This window comes from Diadema setosum, chromosome 20 (genome assembly GCF_964275005.1).
Source record: "Diadema setosum chromosome 20, eeDiaSeto1, whole genome shotgun sequence".
In the NCBI taxonomy this organism is placed as follows: Eukaryota; Metazoa; Echinodermata; class Echinoidea; order Diadematoida; family Diadematidae; genus Diadema; species Diadema setosum.
In genome coordinates, this window is record NC_092704.1 from 15,226,610 (window position 1) to 15,249,242 (window position 22,633).

The window sequence follows — 22,633 nt, forward strand, 5'->3', positions numbered from 1 at the left end:
CATATCAAACGTTTAGAATATCAGGAATTTTTGGAGACTATTTTTTTCACTTTATTTTCAAATTACGTTTTGGTGTTCAGTGTAGGAATTTGTTCTTTAGAGGGAGACTGTTAGAACTGGGTGCATGAGAGCTACAGTCCTGCGGTTGGTATGTAGGCTACACATTATTAGGAATAGTTTCAGAAAAGGAGATTCCTGTTTTAGTTTGTACTGCATGAAGATTAACTGTTTTCTCATGTGGAGAAACACACTTAAGAATACTGTAAACCTTCCCTCTTAAGATTGACTGTTTTGTCATGTGGAGAAACACACTTAAGAATACTGTCAACCTTCCCTCTTAATTACTCAAGAGCACTTGAGACAAGAAATCATTTATCTCACCATTAAACACAAGGCTTTGATGAAGTTTACTGTAAAATATGCAGTTTCCATTCCTTGAATAAAGACAAATTGTCCTTGCTGGTGAAAAGTGATCCAACTATCTTTATTTATACTACACATTGTAGTTGAGTACCACACTCACATCTGTGTGGACTGTACAGCTGTACTGGAAACTCTTCTCCAAGGTTACTGTGGTTTTGACACACTCAGCTGACCAATCAAACCTCACACATACACATGTTCATGAATATTTACTGCATGAGAGATCATTCAGAACATGTTTTTAGACATTTATGACTAAAAATGAACAAAAATTAAAAACACATACTAAGTGTCACTGAAGGACAACTGATACAGTAGCTTCCAGGGTGAGAAATTGTCCTCCATTCAATGACTCATTACAATCTCGCTTCTGAAATATGAAGAGGAAGAAAGATTCTACCCTCCAATGGACAGCTACATAAACCCCAGTGTTGTGATGAAAGTGAGCATTACAAGGTAGGCTGTCACTTCTAAAAGGTCAACACTGTGGCAGCACAAACCAATTTCTTACAAGAGGAGATGCAACATCTCGAGTGTTTGCAAACAATTGTCCTACCAAATGCTCAGAATTACCATAGAAATCATCAAAGATGAACAATATCATCAATACTATTATATCCACCTCATTTATTCAAAATTCAGGAAGGCAAATGGGTGTGGAAACTACACATCTGGGTTATAAGGTGTAAACATAAGTGATTCAAACTGATATCAGAAATCAAGACAACATAAAAATCGACATGGCACACACAATGTAAATTTATTTTAAGTGTTAGGAGAAAAGGAAAGGTGAAGCGAGTAAACATGACTTAAATTTGTATGTCAGCTTCATTTTGCAAAAGACAGGCCCCCTATGCATAAATGGATGTTTTCAGATAGAGTTATGAAATATGTCTTATACATGTGTCTACTAAAATGAATTCTGAATAATTTGCGATGTCAGTCATACATTGTACATGGTAACACATTCACTTGAAAAAAGGGAGGTCTTAACGACACACAATGTAGGGCCTATTGGCAAATGTACATAAGAAATACACATAGAAATATATCATAATAGAATGATCTGTTAAACAGTGCACTCAAGTTATAACGAAATGCTTGGGACCGGCAGTTTTCTTTCGTTATAATGAAATTTCGTTATAACCAAACAATACAATATATAACGAAAACAAGGAAACCATGCATATATATCATATTCTGTTTGCTGAATCCTTAGCATACACTGGAAAGCTATGTAAAATGTGCCTTGGGATTATTGTATTACTATATTAAACGCTCCCTTCAGAAACTGTGCGTGACACAAGGAGCGAACACGTAGTGATGTGAAGCATTCGCCCATGCAGAGACGCTGTAAATGCTTGTTCCGCTACGTATTTTCGAAAGCAATTCGCATTTCGTTATAATGGAGCACATTTCTCTTGTTTTTCTTTGTCTGTGGCGCTCGGCAAAGACTTCGTTATAACGGAAATTTCGCTATAACCGTGTTCGTTATAAGCGAATTTTGTACCATAGACTTTAATGGTGATAATTTTGGGACCAGAAGTTTTACTTCGTTATAACGAAATTTCGTTATAACCGTGTTCGTTGTAACAGGAGTGCACTGTACCTTAAGTTTTTTCTGTGTATAAAAGAAAAGAATAAAAAAGACACTTAAAGCAATGTACAGACGGGAGAATTGAATTTCAACAGTAAGTATACATTGTGCAGGTCTCTTGAAAAAACTTAAAGCACTTATATAACAAATATAGTAACTTTGAATAGTATCATGCACAAATGCACAAAATGTAAGGTAAGTTTTCTCATATTACTTTGAATATAATATCAATCCATAACAAATGATGGTATTTGACTATAAACCCATAACAGATGATGACTTTTGTTGTCAGGAACATGTACCAAACCTTCCATCCTCAGGGTCTGAAATGCTATTTCGGGAGGCTCTAAGTCCCCCGACTTCATCTCGGGACTTATAACCTCCCTCAATAGCATTTCAAACCTTCCGGGTGGAACATTCAGTATGTTCCCTTCCCCGCCAGTCATCATCTATATAATGTTTCATGATGGTTTTATTTTGAGTAATTATGCCAGTCAACTCATGTTTACCAATATAACATTAACAATGAACAAAACATTGCCTCCCACAAACAAATGTAATGTGTACAAAATGCAAACTTTATTCTTTTTTTTTCTTCATTCAGTCACTTTTGTTTCTGATTGCCAATGTACAAACTCATATCCGCAACATTGTCTTCTAGAAACCAGTCCAATTGCATGAAAAAAACATGCTGACAAACTTATGGTATAATGTAATTATACAGTAAATTTTTATGTTAATTCAATAGAAGCTATGGAAGTGTGGGATCAAATTTCAAACATACAGTGTACAGCAATGTAGAAGTACACAAGGTATCATGTGTATACCTACTGTACAAGTCCATGTCCTGTAGTATAGAACCAAATACACCCCAAGCGCATTATGTAATAGGGGGTGGTTTGGGAAATGTGATGGTATGTGAGGATAAACAGGCTAATAAAGCCTGAGAGACAGTCAGTCAACTTGTGAAAAAAAATGTGATTAACTAGGTGTTTTGGTTCTTTATCAATGATGTATGGTGGATACTTAAAATATTCTAAATTTCTTATTAACTTTTCTACCAAGTTTATTAAAAACATGAGTGATTTTACATGAAAGAGATTTGACTCTTTTAAGTCTGGAATTTCACAACATGCCAAATTGTACAGACAGAAAAAAAATATTGGTTACCAGTACTTCAGTAATCAAGTCTGTAATGTTCACATGCTCACCATTCCCAATAATAACTTCCATGCCAACATTCATGCACAATGCCGATGATGTTCATACCAGTGGCTACTGCACTAAAGACAGATAAATTTACAATGAGCAAAGTGTTGAGAACACTTGTTTCTTCTCTATTTTTTTTTTTTTTTTACAGCTGATTCAACAGTGTGAAGACCTTGTGAACAATTAACCTTTCAATCGCTTCCACATACACTAGCATCAGAGGGCAAACATATTAATGATCACATTGTGACTCACGAACACAAGACTGATATTCATTACAACAACACCTTACATGCAACATTTTATGAAGAATCATTCACTTCTGTACGAACCATAAATAAAAAATATAAAACCACTGCAATAGCTTGAAATTTCTGAAAGTTATGGGGAGAGAAACAGGTTCAGAACTAATATTTGTGGGATTATAAAACTTGGTGCTTGATGGGTTTGCCTAGAAATACAGGGGTTATTCCAGGTATGTATTAAACTGTAAGGTACAAGGGTCAGTTCCCACTATTTTGAACTTTGTATGTAAAACCTTTCAAGATAAACTGCTGTGGGGACACATATGCAGCTTTTGATAAAAACTGCCACTAGTACCAGCATCTTATGGACAATAGGGGGGAAATGGCAGGAATTCTGACACTTCTTTCAGTTTGGTATGCTCTGTGTTTTTTTAAGAGCTCCTTTTCATCCAGCCACTGGCAAAAAAAAAAAAAAAAAAAAAAGGGGGGGGGGGGGGAGGGGAGGGACAATGATACCAATTCCTACCATGATTGTGTGGGCAGTGTAATGAGCAACTCAACAGTCCATTTCTCAGAAGACTGTTTCAAGTAGTGTTTGCATTACAAATAACAGACCTACTGTGAATAGTCTGGCTGGAAATCACAGCTGATTTCATGGAAAACCAACCCTGTGATGGAAATGACCATCATGACTGAAAAATGCAACAATTCAGTTTACTTCCATCATTTATCATGTTGGTAGAAAAAGACCAGTGGAATGTCAGTTCCTCTAAATACAGCGTCCTGCAAATATGTTAAAATGTAGTCCTGGAATTATTTGATAATTAGGTTGTTTGCTGTGCTGTGTTCTTCATGCTTGTCAAGACCACAAACTTTCAATGTAACATGTACATGGATCAGCATTTTCAGTTCACTTGAATAATATATCAACAAACTAAAAACCTCTGACTCTTCACGGGAAGTTCATTTAAAAACAGATATAATTGGTGCTTTTGCCATAAAGTATAACAACTTAGAGAAGAGTTCAATCATTTGTGCAGAGTGAGGGGGGAAATGTGGTTATTCTTCTTCTACAAAGCAAACAAGATAAACATTACAAGGTATGTACTAGTACTGTGCAATAGAAACATTGTGTCTTCAAGACAGCTACATTTGTACTTCGTTCTGTAATATGACACAACAGAAGATTGTTGCATCTAAATTGATCTCCAGTTGTACTGAGCTGATTTTCAATGATCTGGTGTTTTCTGGTGATGAATGATATAAAAATCTTCCTCTTTCTTTTTCCCTGTAAGTCCACCTTCCAACAACTGTGGTATATTGCCACATACATATTCCAAACAAGTTCTTGAGAATATGTTGGTCATTCAAAGCAATAATACAAACCAATTGTGTGCTTTGATGCTATAGGTGGTTGAAACAGCACTTATTTATGCTCAATATCATTATACCAAATCGCATTAATGTGTCATGAAAAGAGTTTTCCTCCTATTGTATGTGTGTGTGTGTGGGGGGGGGGGAGGGCTGGTTCTGACAACCATTTTCATAGAATGTCTCCAGGGAACTGTTTATCAAAAGATATAATCAATTTTAAATTTCCTTACCACACAGGCTGCCATAGACTTACCATAGAAATTAACTTTACAATTAATTTTAACTCTTCATAAAACAGGGCCCGGGAATACAAAGTTCAAAGCAACACCCATTCTCTGTTCACCTGTGCAGCTTTGTGCTGCAAAACATTGTGTCAGCTTGAAATAAACAGTTTGCAGATATTTAAAAAGATTTAAAAAAAACCAACTAAACTAACAAGGGTTACTTTCTTGCAGAAAATGTCCTAAAACAAATGCAGATTCATGACTGCAGAAATATTTAATGAATGAGTTGTCTGAGATAACAAAGAGCATGAGACGTAACTCCTCAAGAAGACATGGAGCAGGACATTCGCTTGAGTATTATCTCCAAAACAGGTAAGATGAATGTACACTTTCTACACACAATAATCAAACACACAATTTTCCTTTTACATTTTTTGTATTCCATAAAGTGGTTCTGTCTGTGACATCACTTATTGCTGTAGAGATGCCACAGGGAAAAAAAAAGAACATTTTTTTTTTTCATGAAAAAAATCATAATTTTTAATAAACTTTCTGTTTTTCCTAAAACATTCATAGTCTAGTGTTTCACTTAATCTCTCTGCATTCATTGATGAATCCACACGTCATATTTGATGAGAATTCCACCTGTAAAACTAATCTCCTTGACGTTACTTACTTGTGCTGTACACCATCCACAGCTTGCATCCAGTGATATGCATTCTCCACATGATGTTGCATCATTGCACACACTTGCAGCTGATGTGGAAAATATAAGAAAATAGAAATTAAAGATGCACATTTAATTTCTAAACAAAGAAGGCAAACACTGAAAATCATCACACTGTACTCACTGTTCATAAAATCTGATACAGTTTTTAATTGCCTGTTAAATTACTAGCAGATCTGTGATAATGAGAATATAAGGTGCACTATGGGAACTTTGACAGCGTAATACATTCTTTGGTGACACATGACCTTTACATTTCTCAGCACATGACTTCCACTGTCCTTTTTTATGCATTTGTTTGTCTAATACTAGTACACAGAAAATGATTTAATAGAGAAAATTAATGCTGATACTCATGGAAGTCATACATCAACACCCTAACTACACAGCAATCTGCTGTATTGGACTATTCACTACTGAACAGATATCAATCTGACCATCACCAAAAAAAAAAAAAAAAAAAATGTTATCTAAGTAGTTATAAATTCTGAACAGTCATTTCATATAAATTTGTTCAATTCAATTTTTAGTTTAATTCACTTTTTTTCTTAATTCAATTCACTTTATTGATAATCACAAAAACACAAACCTACATGTATATGGTGTAAATTGTGTCAGGGAGTTCACAAAGAAAGCCAAAGGCTTGAGATATAAATAGAATACCCTCTGTAGAGTTGAAAGTACATAAAAAATTGCATTGTTACATTCTTGCTCCTGGCAGTAGACGATGACAGTACAAACTTCATGCTTTGAACACAGGGATACATAAGCTATCCATTGCAAATTAGACAGCAGTTTCGATGGCAGGTCACCAACTGTGCTCTTTAGCCTGGTGTGCAGTATCTACTATCATGATCCATGGCGTTGCCGCGATAAGGATATGAAACATTTCCACCCCGCCATAATACAGAGATTTTCATCGACTACAGGTTGCCGGCATTGCCACATTAGCAGCCTACTGTATGTGGGGCGACTGCAGCACTCGGCACAGGCAGGAATACCCACAAGGCCAGGAGGCAAAATCTCGTTTCCAGCTTACACACAGTTTATAAATATATTCGCACATGTCTGCTGAATCACTGCTAGAAATAAATGTCTGCCGCAGCTTATTAAACATCACAGCATTCATCTGATGTAATCCGCTTCTAACTAAATACACCTCTATGTGGCAGGCACAATAGTTGAGAACTGGCAATGCAATGCAGACAAGAGATGTTGCAGATAGATGAAAAAAAAAAAAGTGGAGGAAGCATTCAAGAATTTTCTCAATGTACAATGTTACTGGCTGATGGCATTAGTGACATTAGTAAAGATGGCTTTGTGCTGCCATTTTGTAAATCATAGAAATAGAATTACCATGAATCTTGACTAGAAAACACTGTGCAGAATGTTTTTACTATGAATTGTCGGTTCAGTTGAGTGGTTTTTAATTGTGGGCAATGTCACCTAAAATCACGTTATCGAAATGAGTGCTAATCACTTTATGAGTGTTAATCAGCTGAATATTTTTTTGGTATTTCTTGGGTTTATCTCTTGCAAATGGAAACAAGAATATATTGTTATTGTCATGTTACCACCCACCACTGGGACAGAACATTGTTTTAGTTTTACTGCTCAACCAAAACTTTTTCCTGATGACGATGAATAATATCGCAGTGTACAAAGCTTCATAAATCACAACAGACTTTAACAAAGGTCATATCTGCTCATGGATTGGTTTCTTATTTGTTTGCTTTTTGGGGGAGGGAGGGAAGGGATGGGATTATAAAGTCCCATTCCTCCCTCCCCCCCCCCCCCCCCCCCACATTCTCTCAGGAGGGTAAAGGAAGTGTCGAGTCACATTCGGTATTCTGCCAACATGGATCCTCGTGTGTCACCTGGCTCATGTGTAACAAGGTATCAGTCCTGGCGATGAAGCAACAGACTCCTGTGAGACTTACATACCCATGGTTCATGTTCCAAGATTTCATTTTAGAAATAACCAGGAAAAACCAGCAGCAACAAAAACAACAGAAATGTTGTTTATTTCTGTGGTGATCAGAGTATGACAGAAATTACTGTATCTTCCTATGTGCCATGCAAACTTTAGGACAAGATTGTTATTGTTGTTGGGACCACAATTAGAAGATGAACTCAAAAGTTAATGGCATACTGTAACATTGCTATAAAGTCCCATGTGTCCATGAACGTGTCTGTATACAATAGTTTACTTATGTGTGCATGGCATTTGGCAAGTTTTGGTTTTGTTGTTGTTTACTTGTAAATTTGATAATGCTACTCAACTCTCAAGTCTACTTCTTTTAGGCAACTGTGATCAATAAAACAATGGGCATTTATGTAATATGGCAGTGAAAGTGTTGCGTGCCAGAACACCATATCGTAGTACAAATGAATTGGATCCCCCTCCCCCCCCCCCCCAAAAAAAAAAGAAGAAAAAAAAAAGAATAAAATGACATAAGTTGTTAGTACATGTTCCCAAAGTGGAATGTATCAATCTATCAACACGGGAATAGTGACTTGCTCACAGGCATAGTGGAAAAATGAGTTTGATGATACTTTGACGTACATGAGATGAATAACAACTTGCAGAATGATGGCACTATACAAAGTTTAACCCTCTGACTATCAGGCTTTCACAAAATGTGTACTTACATGTCTGGGCGGTGGTCGTTCTGCTAAAGACAACTAACGTAAGTCCGAGCCCCAGAAGAAGGAGACGATTGGCACCCATGCCGGCGACTGGGTCTTGAGGAGTGAGCACCTGTGAGGAGTGAGCACATAGGCCAAGAAAAATATGAGGGGAAGTGAGACGATGGGTTAAAAAGGCCTGATTTTTTTTTTTTTAACGAGCGGACATCTTTGACGGGGAAGCAACAAGCCTATGGAAATTACAGGGTGCCCATCCAATTTCTGACTCACCAACCCTGTCATGCTGCAACTCTTAGGACGTACTCATGAAGACTTCACTATGTGTGGAAGGAGAATTAAACAGCTAGTACTATGATTAAATCCCTGCATGGGTGGGGGTGGGGATGGATGGGTGGAGTAGGGCAGATCTGGGGTAATGAGTTTTAGCAATTACACACATTCTGACAGATCATTTAAAAAACAAGTAAAATGCATAAGATCTGGCATTTACCCAGGACTGTAGGAGTGCAAAAGGAAAGGAGGCTCAAAAGCAACATTTGGCTATTCTTGTAAAAATAGATATTCTTTCATTTAATCTAGGTTTCCTGTCAACTTTGCTCACAGCCTAGAACATGTGCTGCAATTGTCAATATTAGTGAAGGTAACTGGAAATTCCCAAAAGTCAAAAGAGAAAGTAGTGAGATATTCCGCCAACAGTTTCCACAACTCAAAAGTACATGTACTTTGACAGGACTGCACTCTATTCTAACACTCAATGTAACTGTAAGATACTGTAAATATGAGCTCTCATACTGTAGGAAGCCTAATGATACCAGATCTCTGGCGCAATACAAAGGGAAAAATTCTTTAAGTTCCTTTCAATACCAGTTTTTGCTCTGATATGACAACTTCAAAGACCTAACAAAAGAGCTATCATCTACAATACATCATCTCAATGTTATCGTTTGATCACAAACTGAATATTACAATATTTTACCTCATGATATATTTCACCAATATTTTACATGAATTATCTTTTACAGACGCAATCACACTCTTTCCTGTTTGCACTACATTCTCTGCCCCATTTCCTCCTCAGACAACAAAACAAAACAAAACAAAACAAAAGTGAAACCTCTTCCCTGGCAGAAGAGTCCCTCAAGAAATGGCTCTTTATTTTCCATGCTATACCCGTTTTGCAGGTTAAAAAGTAGATGAGAAAATGCCTGAAAATGATAACACATACATTTTTGTACATTAGAGCATCAAAACTGTGCCACAACTGACAAGGAATTATAGTGCTTTTCTGATATTTTTTTCATCTCAACATTTCAGACTGACTTCAGTTTACTTGGAAGTTATGTCACTGCAACAATCATATCATCGCCGGTCACACGAACCGATGAATCCCTCAGGTTTGCGTAAGAATGACAATTCGAGAAAATCGCGTTTGAAGTTGACCCATTTTTGACTAATGGTTGCTACACTTTCATGTCTATAATTTCCAATTATTTTTGTAGTACTGTAAAAGTGGAAATTTTCGCGGTGTTGAAATTTTCGCGCATTTCGCGCAACCAGAAACTAGCGCGAAAATAAAAACACGCGAATATTTTTGCTTGCCATACGTTCCTGTGCGTGATGTCTTGATTCCGCGGAATTAAAAACACGCGAAACTCTTCTGACCCGGCCTAGCGCGAAAAATTAGTCGCGCGAAAATATCCACTTTTACAGTACATCAGACTTCAATTCTTGCTCTAACTTGTGAAGCTTTTATCGAATTGTATTGTTAACAAATAAGCGGGAAATCGTCAAAGAGCTGCATGCATGTATTTTCGGTCTGCAAAGAACGTTGTCATTTTCCACGTGTGTCCATATGTACATGTACATTGAGCGTTGTTATTGTCAACGCATGTATTACATAGTACGCGCACTGTGCGCGCGGTCAATGAACTGTTGAATCTCAAAAAACTACACGCAAGTCAATGCGCACTGATTCGTCAGTTCGGTGACCGCGCGTACTAGTACGCGCGGTCACCGAACCGTCGAATCGCCTGATTGTTTAACACACGCATCTATGGGGAAAACAAATAATTTTCACAAATGGAATTACATACTTCTACAAAAGTGATAACTACATAAAAATTACACCGAATTACACACTGAGAATTTCAGAATATGTAGTATGGAATGTCTACTATCGAAATGATTGAAAATCTCAAAATCAAAAATTTGACCCAAAATCGAGTGATTCGTCGGTTCGTGTGACCGGCGACGATATGGTTGACAAAGTTCTTCATTGCAAGATACATAACACAGTAGACCCGACTCTGAATTGTCATAAGACATAGGGTGTCAATCATTGTATGAGATGAAGAGTTCCTTTGAAGCTCTGTGTTAAACTAAGACCTTAACTACAACTTCTTCTTCTTCTTTTTTTGCACATTATAACAATTTTCTATGTGACTTTCATTTGTTTGGTTTTGTTTGATTTTTATTCCAACCATCTATTCATACATGATTTAAATGAATTCAGATCATGCCCATAAACTCAGGAGAGTGATACATTGTACTTCACCTAAATTATCACGGGCAGAGTAGTAGGCCTATATCATTCAAACATAAAGCACATTCTTGTCATGCACTCTTTAAAGCACATACGTGTCTACAAAAATGAGTCAGCACACTGGATGGTAGATTTATTTCTCCCATGTGTATACAATGTAACCCACTCAAGTTTTACCAGAAAATGATTCAATGTCCTTGGTTTAAGAGAGGAAATTCCATGCCATGTTATGAGAGTTGACTCTTACGAATAAAACAAAATCTGATAAATAAACTGATAGCAGTTTCATAAAAATCATTTTTTTAACTATATTAAAAAGGGTTCTGGAAATTCAAAGTTTGATACGTTTTCACCAAATACAAGCAAATTTGAAAAGGCAATATCATCACATCCCGTACACCAAACCATTATTTTAGTCAACTTCTCGGTCAATGATTTGGTTTACCCTGCTTTCTCTTTCCCCTGGAAGTCATTGTTGCTGAGTTATTACATGAAAACAGTAATTTGCTGTAAAAGGTACATAACAATGTACATCTTATTTTTTATACTATACTGATTTGATGTCAAAAAGAGGAAATTCAATGAAGATTTGCATACAATTCAATGGGAAACTAGTGAAATACTGACATTGTTATCTCTGTCCATTGGAGTAATACATGTACAGCAGTAAAGAAACTTCAAAATTTTGTAACTTCCTAGCTTATTTCTGATTTTGATGAAACCTCCACAGTTTTGTTGGTTTCATGTTTGACTCTAATCCATTCATAAAAGTCATCTTGACCATGGTGTGGAACTGTACTTAGAATGACACAACAGGCTTGCTCCTGTAGTACTTGACGCAACCACATCCCCATGAGCAACAAGGATAATGCAATTGTCTGGATAGTTTAAATCCGATCGGCATGATTCATTCCCGTCTAATTTCAGTTTCCCTGAACGATGAATCTGTTTGTGTCACACGATATCTCCAATGAAAGGGGGGCTGGATGGGGCACCCGCCTACAAATAGGTACAATGGTGCAACACACACGTGGGCCCTGTGCCGATCCCGACATTCTGAGTTAGTTACGTACCATAAGCAACTATTGCTTACTCAATCCTGGCTCTGTGTCTGGGGGGATGTTCCACATTTGGTACATTCATTCACATAAACTCATCACAGGATGTAGGCCTACATATGCATCTGATACATGTTAGACAACTTTCTACAGAAAACTACTCACAAACATTCTTCTTCTGCGTAAGTTTGATCAAGGGGAACAAAATGATCAATATTTAAAACTTTCTCATATTGTTTTATGAAAGATATTCTTGTCTCCTTATACAAAAAAAAAAAATGGTTTAAAGGGATCGTGTAGTTTTGGTTGAGACCTACGTAATTTCAGGTTTCTAAATTTTTTTATTTTTTTTTTGTGAGATAATGAGAAACCTCTTATGAAACTTGAAAGAGCATGTAATTCTATGAGGAATTCAACGTTTATTTGATGAAAATTAGTTTTGAAATGGCTGAGATATCCAAAAAAGAGCGATTCTAATAAAGTGTGGGACCCACACTTTGTTACGATCGCTTTGTTTTACTTTGTTTTGGGATGTTTCAGTCATTCCAAACCAGATTTTCATCAAATAAACTTTGAATTCCTCTTAAAGGCATACGTAATTTACCATTTGCAGATGAAACAAAAACCCAGCATTAATGCTTCAAAATAGTTCTAAAATGTGATTTGGGGGTAGAAACAACCACTGTAAAAATTTGAATCCGTATAATTGATGTCAAGTGTTGTTAAATACACAAAATGTGAATAATAGTTATAATAAAAATGTTTACAGATTAAACCGTGTACAGTTACGGTTTATTGAGAAAAACACTGATTTCTCCTTATATTTTAGGCTTTATTGCAAAAATTTTATATGGTATTAGGATGTTTTGTGATTCAACAGACCTACACATATGCATCAAATGTGATATCTCGAAAACTTTGAAATCACTGCTCCCAAAGGTAAACTGGACCTTTAAAATGGTATGCTCTGTACTATATCATAAGTGTTTTCTTGGTATCTTGCAAAAAGTTAAAAGCCCAATTCTCATTTCCACCAATACTGTACCATCCCTTTAACATTATTATACAACTGCCTCTTGGTTTAACACTTCATGTTAGGCAAAGGAGAGAACTGCTTCAATCAAAGAAATAAAATACTGAATAGGACCTACTTGCTACAATTATCAAAGTGACCTATACTTACAGCTTGCTGCACTTTGATATATTGTTTTGTTGTTTCTTTTCACTTGTTTGGACACCTAAATCTTCATTGACAAGCTTTGAAACTTTCTGAGTTTAGAAAAAAAAAAAGAAAAAAAAAAGAGTACCAGTATCAACAGAAATGGCATTAAAGTTGGATCAGTGCCAAGATGCACTGCTTCTGTCAAGAAAGTACAATGTAAAATGGAATATGGTCATCTTCACACCCCTTCCGCTGGGTAAATTTAACTAGCCAATCGGTTTACGTCAGATTTATAAATGCATTAATTACTAAGAACTGATTTCTCTCAGTTGATTACCAATTACAGTCACTTAGAACACAGTCTGCATCTTTTAGACAATATTCAATACTGCTAAATGAAGCAACTTTGCTACAAAAAACAACAACAAAGGTACACACATGCGTAGCTACATATAAAAATGAACAGCAAGTTGTATGCAACATCAGAAAATAACTCACTGACTACACACAGCCATGGATAGTGATGTGTAATACTGCCTAGTAATACATTGTATGTCTGTGGCACTACCATGCATTTTGACAGGACAAACACGGTGACTGACACAGCGCTTGAGCAGCTTTAGAACCAGACAAAGTCAACACCGAGTGAAGTCAGCAGAACAAAACTTTATGTACATAAATCTGAAGTTCAACGAAGGGAAAGCATTACAAAAACATGCTTTCAATCGGATAAAAGCCAACCAGGTTTTCAATGATAATTCTTGTCTGTCACTCTAAAACCAGAATGAAAGCAGAATTAGCATTAAAGTTCCTTTCACACTCAGTGGTGCACAAGACCTTTGACTTTAATATTGTATCTTCAGGGCATTGAGGTCGCAAGGTTTGCCCCCAGTGATTCATTCTCCAAGTTGGCCTACAAAGGGTCATTAAAAATACCAAGAAACACCTCCTGGACTGTGAACTGGGAAGTAATGTGTCAGTCACACATGTTTTCATTCCAAGGATATATCCTATCTGGATAACCTAATGTAGTGGCATTTAAAATATATACTGTAGAATATACAAATGCCCTGGTATGCAGAAAACACTTATGACGCAAACAGAATTATACTTCTTGCATGACAAGCTATTCTGGTAAGTGAAGGTATTCCTGTAGATTCATGTAATTACATATGTACCATTAGGTCTATATTTGAGTGTTCTTTTTTTCATTGTTTTCATCGTTTTATGATTAAATGTTTACCAGTAACTTCCATATGTCACTGGGTTCCAAAATCTTATGAAAAATTTACTATATGTCAGTACTAGTATACAATTTGATTTTGAATAAGCTTTCACTGGACACAGGCTTGCTGGAAAATAATTATGTATCTCAAGGTGAGTACAGTCATTCTGATAAAGTACTTCTCTGGGCAATGTCAGTATGTATGTAAGTTATACATTGTAAATATTGTAAAGGAGATCTTAATGACAAACATGGAAAATTTTGACCGTTGCCAAGAACATTCTTGGGTACATAAGGATTTAATACTCTGATGCCTGCTGACAATAGAACTTTTACACAATTACCAGCATTATTATCTCCTTTGGATTCTTTTCAAATTTTCACAATGATCCTCTATATTTCTTTTGTTTTTGTTGGCAAGAGCATGAGTATTATATGAAGAAGCAGGAATAGCAGCAGAAGCAGCAGCAATACTAGTACAAATAGCAGCAGTGATAATAAAAATAATAGCAATGGTTGTATACAGTAGTAATAGCAGTAGTAATAGTTGTAGTAGAATAAGCAGAAGTGGAATGGTCCACTAGTAGAGACATATTCGAACTGCAGTAGTATAACAAAAGTGGTAAAATGTACAAACTGCGTGTAAATGTGTGTATTACTACCCAAAGAAAATGTGTTCTAGAGCCATGTTTATCAAGAAGGCTGATCACACCGACAATAACAAATTGTAACATTTTGGTGAAAGTTGCCAGACAACTTTGCTAAAGGACATTATAACCAATGGGAAAAAAACATAATGTTTAAATACGGCCTATATATCTGCAAACCAAAGAGTGACTTTTCTATTAAACTTTGTACCAAGTTTGCTGTTACAGTATTTGCAATAAAAATGCTCAACACAGGAGGGGGGGGGGGGAATCTGTCACAAGACTTCCATTTCATTTCTGATGGTTGGATGTACCATGTAGCCCCTGCAGCAGCAATGAAATGTGCTGCTAGCTGCTAAGGTTATTGTTGTGGTCACAGCCAGTTGTAGTTGTGTGGAGCAGACTGCCAGGTCAATTGTGTGCGCGCGAAGTAGGCCTACAGTGACAAAAACCTACAGTTGTAAGATCTTTCTCTAGTGCCAATACTTACAGATATATTGTTGTAGTGTAAATGGAAAGCTCATACACAATTTTCAATGGCATCACATTTCACTGTGAGAATGGGCTTATGTCGGTGGGATATGGGGGGGGGGTGTTCTTCAACACATGAGAGAGTTCATCATAGCCTACAGCAGCACTTGCTATTTTGGTCAATTCACGTGGCTGCTTTGCCAGTTTCTTATGTGCTGTCCCAACCTAAACAAAGACTTGATATGATCAAGTTATGGCCAAGCATGGGCATGATTTCAAATCTATCATCCACACAGTGTAGTTGGTTTTGATTAGCTCACATTTGAACAGTCTAAAGATATAGATTTGAATTTCTTTCCCCTAACTGAACAGACAGAATGAATGATAGGCCTATATGTTGGTTAACCTATATCTCTCAGCTGTGAAAAATACAGTTAATGGTCATGATTTTGTTATATCATGCAGTGTTTTCAGCATCACTTTTTGCTCTCATAGCTTGCACAATGTACGTCTATAACAGCTGGAATACACTCTTAAAAAAAAAACACAAGAGTAAAATCAAATTTATATTTTTGTATATATCCTGCACCCAAAAAGCATCCATAATACCCACCTTCCTTTCCCACAAATATTCTGTCAGTGTGATTACTGACACATCAAACTACAGGCTATAACAGATTTCAAAAAATACAATGCTATGGAGTACTATCTTTCCATTACAGATCCCAAATATTGGGACACATACTAAGGTACTCTCTCTCCCACTTATTCTACCCTTTCCCCCCTCTCTCTCCCTAATAGTATCTGTCACTCCTCACTCTATGCTCACACCCTCACTCAAAAGGGCACTCACACCATTCATAAACAAACCCATGTGCACACAATGGAGTGTAACACCAGTTAATGAAAACACAATAGAAAGGAGTGGGATTCTTTTGGTGTGTTGCACCAGGCTAATCTTACGTACAAATACATGCCAGGATCGCTATGTATGGTCACAAACATAACATGCACGGAAGCAAGGGTTGGCCAATCATGGCAAATTCAGGACTTTCTCTTCCCCTATCAATGGGGTACATGCAGGGGTCTGCGGGTGCATACTTCAGCAGTTAATTCACATATCCCCTTCCTTTCCATGATATCAGATCAAACTACAGAAACATCTCCAGTACTGGCTATGACGGAGTGCCTCTTACAGAGAAAATACCCATACTGTGCTAAATTAATGTTCTGTCAACACTGTGACACAACAGCTACAAATTATCTAACATTCAGATATTTGATGATCGCTATTAAAGAAAGTTTGATAGGACCCATTAAAGACACCATTCAATGAGTCATCATCAATCATAGCATCTTCAAAGATCAGTCTCCTTTGTGTGTGACACAGACGTCACATATACTTCCCACACAGAGTGCTATAATGTGTCACTCATTCACCTTACATTGAAAAACACATTCTTTGGTTACTGTATCATAGCTCCCGAGGACATAACAAAGACATCATAGAATACACATCTTAAAAGGCAAACAGACCTGAATCCTTTACACAAAGTCAGACACACAAACACACTTCATACACTATTTTGATTTGTTTGTTTCTTGTTTGTTTGTTTTGTTTTTGGTACAATGCCAGTGAACTCTATGCAAGCAATATTATAATATCATAACTCTTACAAACTGAGGCATTTTTGATAAATTATAATTTTTTCCCCTTTGGGTCAGTAAGATGATTTACTGCATTTTTTTTTTTTTTTTTTTTGTGGGGGGGGGGGGTGGCAATTTGCTTTACAACAGCAACCAAAGAAATTGTTTACTGCTGAAAATTATATCAGGTGGAACCCAACTGATATTAAGTTTGTAATCCCTCTACATTTAATATCAAAGCTGAAATATCAGTAAATGTACAATCCTGTAAGAGGCATTATGCACAAAATGTGACATGGTTGCAGGATAGAAATCAATGCAGGCTGTCTCAAACTTGGAATGATCTAGCTGGTACTTAATGGCAAATGTGTAGGGCCTATAGGAAAACAAGTGCTTCCATTTGCCTTATGTACTTCCAAGACAGTAACCAATAGGCCTAAATGTTTCACTCATTGTCTCAATTCAATCCATTATGACATCATCTTTTTGGGATTGACTTTGCTTTCACTTTGCAAATTGCCTGCTTATTTATTTGTGTGTGTGTGAGTTATATTGTGAAACAGTTTGTTTACCTTTTTTTTTTTTTTTTTTGACGGATGACTAGTTTTAGTTTCTTTTACTGTTACAGCTTATTACTGCAGTTTCATGGTTGGCTGCATACCATGACTTAGTCAATTGCAGCTGTATACAAATCTAAATGGAAAAAACTCTCATTTACCACGAAAATCCTTGCCACAGTTTGCTTACAAATTGTTCTGTATGTTTGATTTGACCAGCATGACTGACTTTTGCCTGTGGTATCAACCAGAAAACCATTTATCACCATTGTTATTGGCCTACATACTGACTTTGTCGGAAATTAATTCACTTGGACCTTGATATTGTGAAAAACACAAACAGGCTATGTACACAAGAACACTGCTGAGGCAGCCACTCAAAACCATGCTTTGGCAATTAGTAAGTGTTTGTTATTGTTGCATGCAAACAAGCTAAACTTGCATAAAATGAAAGCACTCCACAATAGTAATCAACGTTTGGTTTGTCAATCACCCAGAAAGAAAAGGGTACTGATATTATTTGAAAACTTATAAACAGTAAGAAAAAAGTAGGAAGGGGAAAAATGAAGATCATCATGTGAAGAACTGCTTATAATTTGGGGGCCATGAATTTAAAATCTGATTCTATTTCCTTCATAAACTGACTGACAGGGAGGCCTATGTATGAAGCCTAAATTTGTGCTGGTAGGTTTGAGAGGTTCACACCACAGCCCATCATGTCAGGCATTTCCTGGTCGTCTTGCTCTGAAAAGTGCTCCTCTCCAGTCTGAGCAGGGAGGTCAGACTTCTCTGGAGTGTTGAGGTCAGCGGTGAGGTCGGCCCCCACGAGAATACCCGATTAAATTACTTCTCACAGACTGTTGATTGTTCGCTGATCGAGGAGCAGCCAGCATACCTAAAGTCTGATATGATTTCAAGTGAGGCTGTAGCTCTTCATCCTGCCTTTGATGAGTCTGGTATGAGTTCAAGTGTGACTTAAATAGTCTGAGCTAGACATGCCACAAACTTACTTTATTTCTACAAGTTAGATTAAAAAAAAGCAATAACAAAAATCACTTCCATAAATTGTAGTAGAACTTGTGCATGTATACTTGAAAAAAGAAAAATCTAAAATATATTTTAAATACATGAGAGAAAATTGTATTTCAATCTCCTCCGAATGTTCTAGACTGTTAAGCAAAGAAAAGAAGAATGATGTCATCTATCATTTGATAGACACAATACTTTTGTTTCTTTTTAAGCAACAGAAAGAATGAGCAGGCCTAAAACTAGCTCTCATATTCGGGCCACAAACAATATCCCTGGTTGCAGTGTTACTTTTTTTTTTTATGTAGAGAAGGCAGTTTGAAGGGTTTATTTCAGTGCTTTGCAATCGAATACAACTTTACATTCTAACCAAAGCTAGTAACTGTTGTATTTTGATAAGATTTTATTCACATTTAAAAAGAGAGAAAAAAATCCTACCAACTCCCCCCCCCCCCAAAAAAAAAAAAAAAAAAGTTCAAAATAGAGTACTTTGCCTCTTCATCCTTGGCAAGATTCCCTAATTTGTCAGCAATGACAAAGTCACTATACGTCAGCAGAACAACATACCCGCTGGCCTCTCAAAGCTAATTTAGGATTGTGCGATCAAACAGGACTCACACATTGTGAGTACATTTATCATCACTGGGCAGACTATGTCATCGATACATTGCACATTTTGTTTTACATTTATATTACAGCGGAAAAAATTACCTCCAATGAGTGCTCCATAGCACAGTTTTCCCCTTGTTTGAAGTTTACAGCATTACATGATCACAAGTAGGAGTGGACTTGTAATGAGAGATATTTATTTTGTTTCTATAGTGCCACGGAGGAGCAAAAAAAAATATATTGATCCTATAAAAGTCAGCTAAGTCTGACACTACTTTTCTATACTTGTTCGCAAAAGCAACTGCATTGACACTTACAATGTATCTCTTACAGATGATATACTAGTAAATGTGATTTATAATAAAGAAAGCATAATCATCCTCCCTTGAGAGCTACAAATATTCCTATGAAAGTGAACATTCTCATATAACTAGGGCTCAAAGGAACAGACATATCAACGACAGATGCATACAACTACATGCATTACACTAACTACACACAGCCTAGTCGCTGTATAACTAGCGACAGGGCTGTACCGGCACGGCCCACAACACACGATCGCTTTTGAGTTTTGATACTTGACATCATTTTTTGTCACCTCAAACTCATTAAATGTAATCTTCATTAATGACACTACATATCTATGCTATCGATATTGACATGTACATGTACATATATGTATTTCACAACTTACTGAAAATGAAGATTTATGCAGAATGTGCGAACAGTACATCTGATAATTGGCGGTTCACGTGATCTGAATGCACTTTTAAAGGTCACGCTGTTGACCGTGCTGCTACCAAAGAGCGCACGCACGCAATAGATTGCTGCACTTCCAGCCACGCATGCGCACGCATAATTTGCTGAGTGGTCAACGCGCCATTTTGAATTCTGCAACAATGAACCCCGACGGTCGGGGATTGCGCTAGAAAGTGCCATTTTTTTTGTTCAATGGATTATCATGAGGGCTCTCTATGGACTTATGTACCTCCTGTAATATAAGCATGCAATCTGAAAAATTGAATTGAAAGAACAATATCCAGGACAAATATGAGCACACCTTGTCATTTCATGGTCAATGATATAAAAGTCAAAGTGGTGTATGACATACAAATGTAAAAAAGAGAATGAAGCAAATTTATGTTACATGAAATAAGATGCCACTTTAAGAATGTGTGCAGGTTGTAAAGAACAAAAATACTGTGAGAATGCTGGACAATCGAACAAAAATCTATGAGTAACCATATTTATCATACCCAATTATTCCTTAAAATTCCACAGAATTTAAAAATGTTGGGGTCATTAAATGCAATAAAAAAGAGACACATTTATGAAACATATACTGCACCGACATACCAGGGAGGTGGACATACCGTATATATTTCATGGAAGAAGTTTTCTACATTTGAATGGTCAATAAGCATCATCCTCTCTGGATATAGAATTATAATTAGGCCTAGTCTACATTTTAAGTCACAGAACAGAAATTATATTCATATTGAGTCTATCATACAAATACCTATTAATCATGGTCTCAAAACAACCTGATGGAACATGATGAATGGGATCTAAAGCTAAACTCCAGACTTCTGTACATCATGACATGACCGACAATGTACGTTGTAGCTGCATAGAATGAAGGGTCTATGTATGACATTTCAGGAAATCCATGTAACGTAGTTACAACTATTACGTTACAAGCATTATTATATATCCATGACCAGAATACACCGATGATGGCACAGTTTGCAAAAGAGTGGGGAACTTTAAAAAGAAGGTAGACCTGTACTGTAGTGTAGCATTACTTTAAAAGAATTCAGTGCAAAGACTAAGTGTAGAAGAGACAAGAGTTTACATTTGAATGAAAATCTTGACCAAAAAAAAAAAAAAAAAAAAAATGTAACCGTTAACGTTAGATTGTTTGCAGAAAAAGATAGGAATATGCATCCTTAGATAAATAAGATACGAGTAGAACTAGATTTTCTAACAATAGTATTTAATTCTAGTAACAAGTTTGTCTGTAAAAAACTGATGCTAAATTTAGAAACCCCTACACATTTTTGTCTAACCGTAGACCTACACTGTACTGTGTACACTAACCGTTAGGCGTTACAGCTAAATTTTTACTTCTGTCCAGATTTAATATTCGCAACACTACACTCGCAATACTACAACCTCGGATTCACAAGACGGAAAACAACTGTATAAAGTCTACAAAAAACATACAAACACCTACAAACGCAGTACTTTACTACAAATATAGTAACAACAGTTACACCAGGGTCCAGCGCGGAGCTAGCAATAATTGCAGTCACCTAGTCAAGTCGCAGACTGACCGAACCTACACCCGCGCAGCCGCTGGGACTGGCTCCCCTCAAATGGAGAGTAGCCCTACCCCTAGAACCAGCGAGCAGTACAAACCAACCAAAAAAAAAGGTCTCACACGTTTACAGACACTTGTTAACTCTAGTATTCACTTTCAGCATTATGTACAAGACTTGACAAAAAACAAGTACTTACAGCAAAGACGATACGGAGATTTAGTGATACTTCCTAGATTACAAATTGTTCCTTTCTCGCGAGGCGTTGAAATTCGTTTCGTTTGACGCAGGAGACAAAGTTCGCCAACAACCACAGTGGCAGCAGAATATAAGCAGGCTCCCAAAGTTTTCTGACTGCACTTCCGCTCCCTGCGCTAGCTCAATCTTCCGGTTCTACCGGTCGTTGTCGCACGGACCGATATACCTCTTTGCGGTGTGGTCGATACAGAAATCTTCGATAGTGAACACTCCAGCGATACTGATTGGACTTGCTACCAGAGGTGGCGCTAATCCAAAAGTACTCTGCAACTTTTTTTTCCAACCAACATAATCTCATGCGCCCGACCCATTCAGAACAAACAAACAAACAATCGAACAAACAAACAAACTTTACTTTGCTCTTTAAACAGTTATTCTGTTTTTCTTTCTAAAGTGAACATTCCACTGCAGTCTGTCGTCGATTTACAGTGACTCCGATAAAATTAGTTTGCAAATTCTCTCCTTCGAATGCAATGAATTTGCGATTGTTATTTTATCAAGTACTAAAAACAGTAATTTTGTCAATACTAAATTTCTGATTCAGTGCTTTGCCTATCAACCGTGCTTTCATGTATGTATTTTTATTTATATAAAAAGTAACAAAAACTGTCGGTTTTAATCAGAGTATAAAGTAGGCCTACACAGTATAGATTACAGTGTAC

At 36.7% G+C, this 22,633-nt stretch overlaps 1 protein-coding gene across 1 annotated transcript in view; it reads right to left on the reverse strand.

Annotated features, from left to right (window-relative positions):
• LOC140243723 (integrin beta-1-like) overlaps positions 1 to 22,021 on the reverse strand; it is an 85,936-nt gene extending 63,915 nt beyond the window's left edge. The window contains exons 1-3 of the mRNA XM_072323388.1: positions 21,913 to 22,021; positions 8,452 to 8,560; positions 5,749 to 5,828 (exon numbers count right to left, since the gene is read on the reverse strand). Of these exons, the coding sequence (XP_072179489.1) occupies positions 5,749 to 5,828; positions 8,452 to 8,530 (159 nt within the window). The 5' untranslated portion in view covers positions 8,531 to 8,560; positions 21,913 to 22,021. The remainder of the gene's footprint in view (positions 1 to 5,748; positions 5,829 to 8,451; positions 8,561 to 21,912) is intronic.
• Between the last annotated feature and the right edge of the window lie 612 nt (positions 22,022 to 22,633).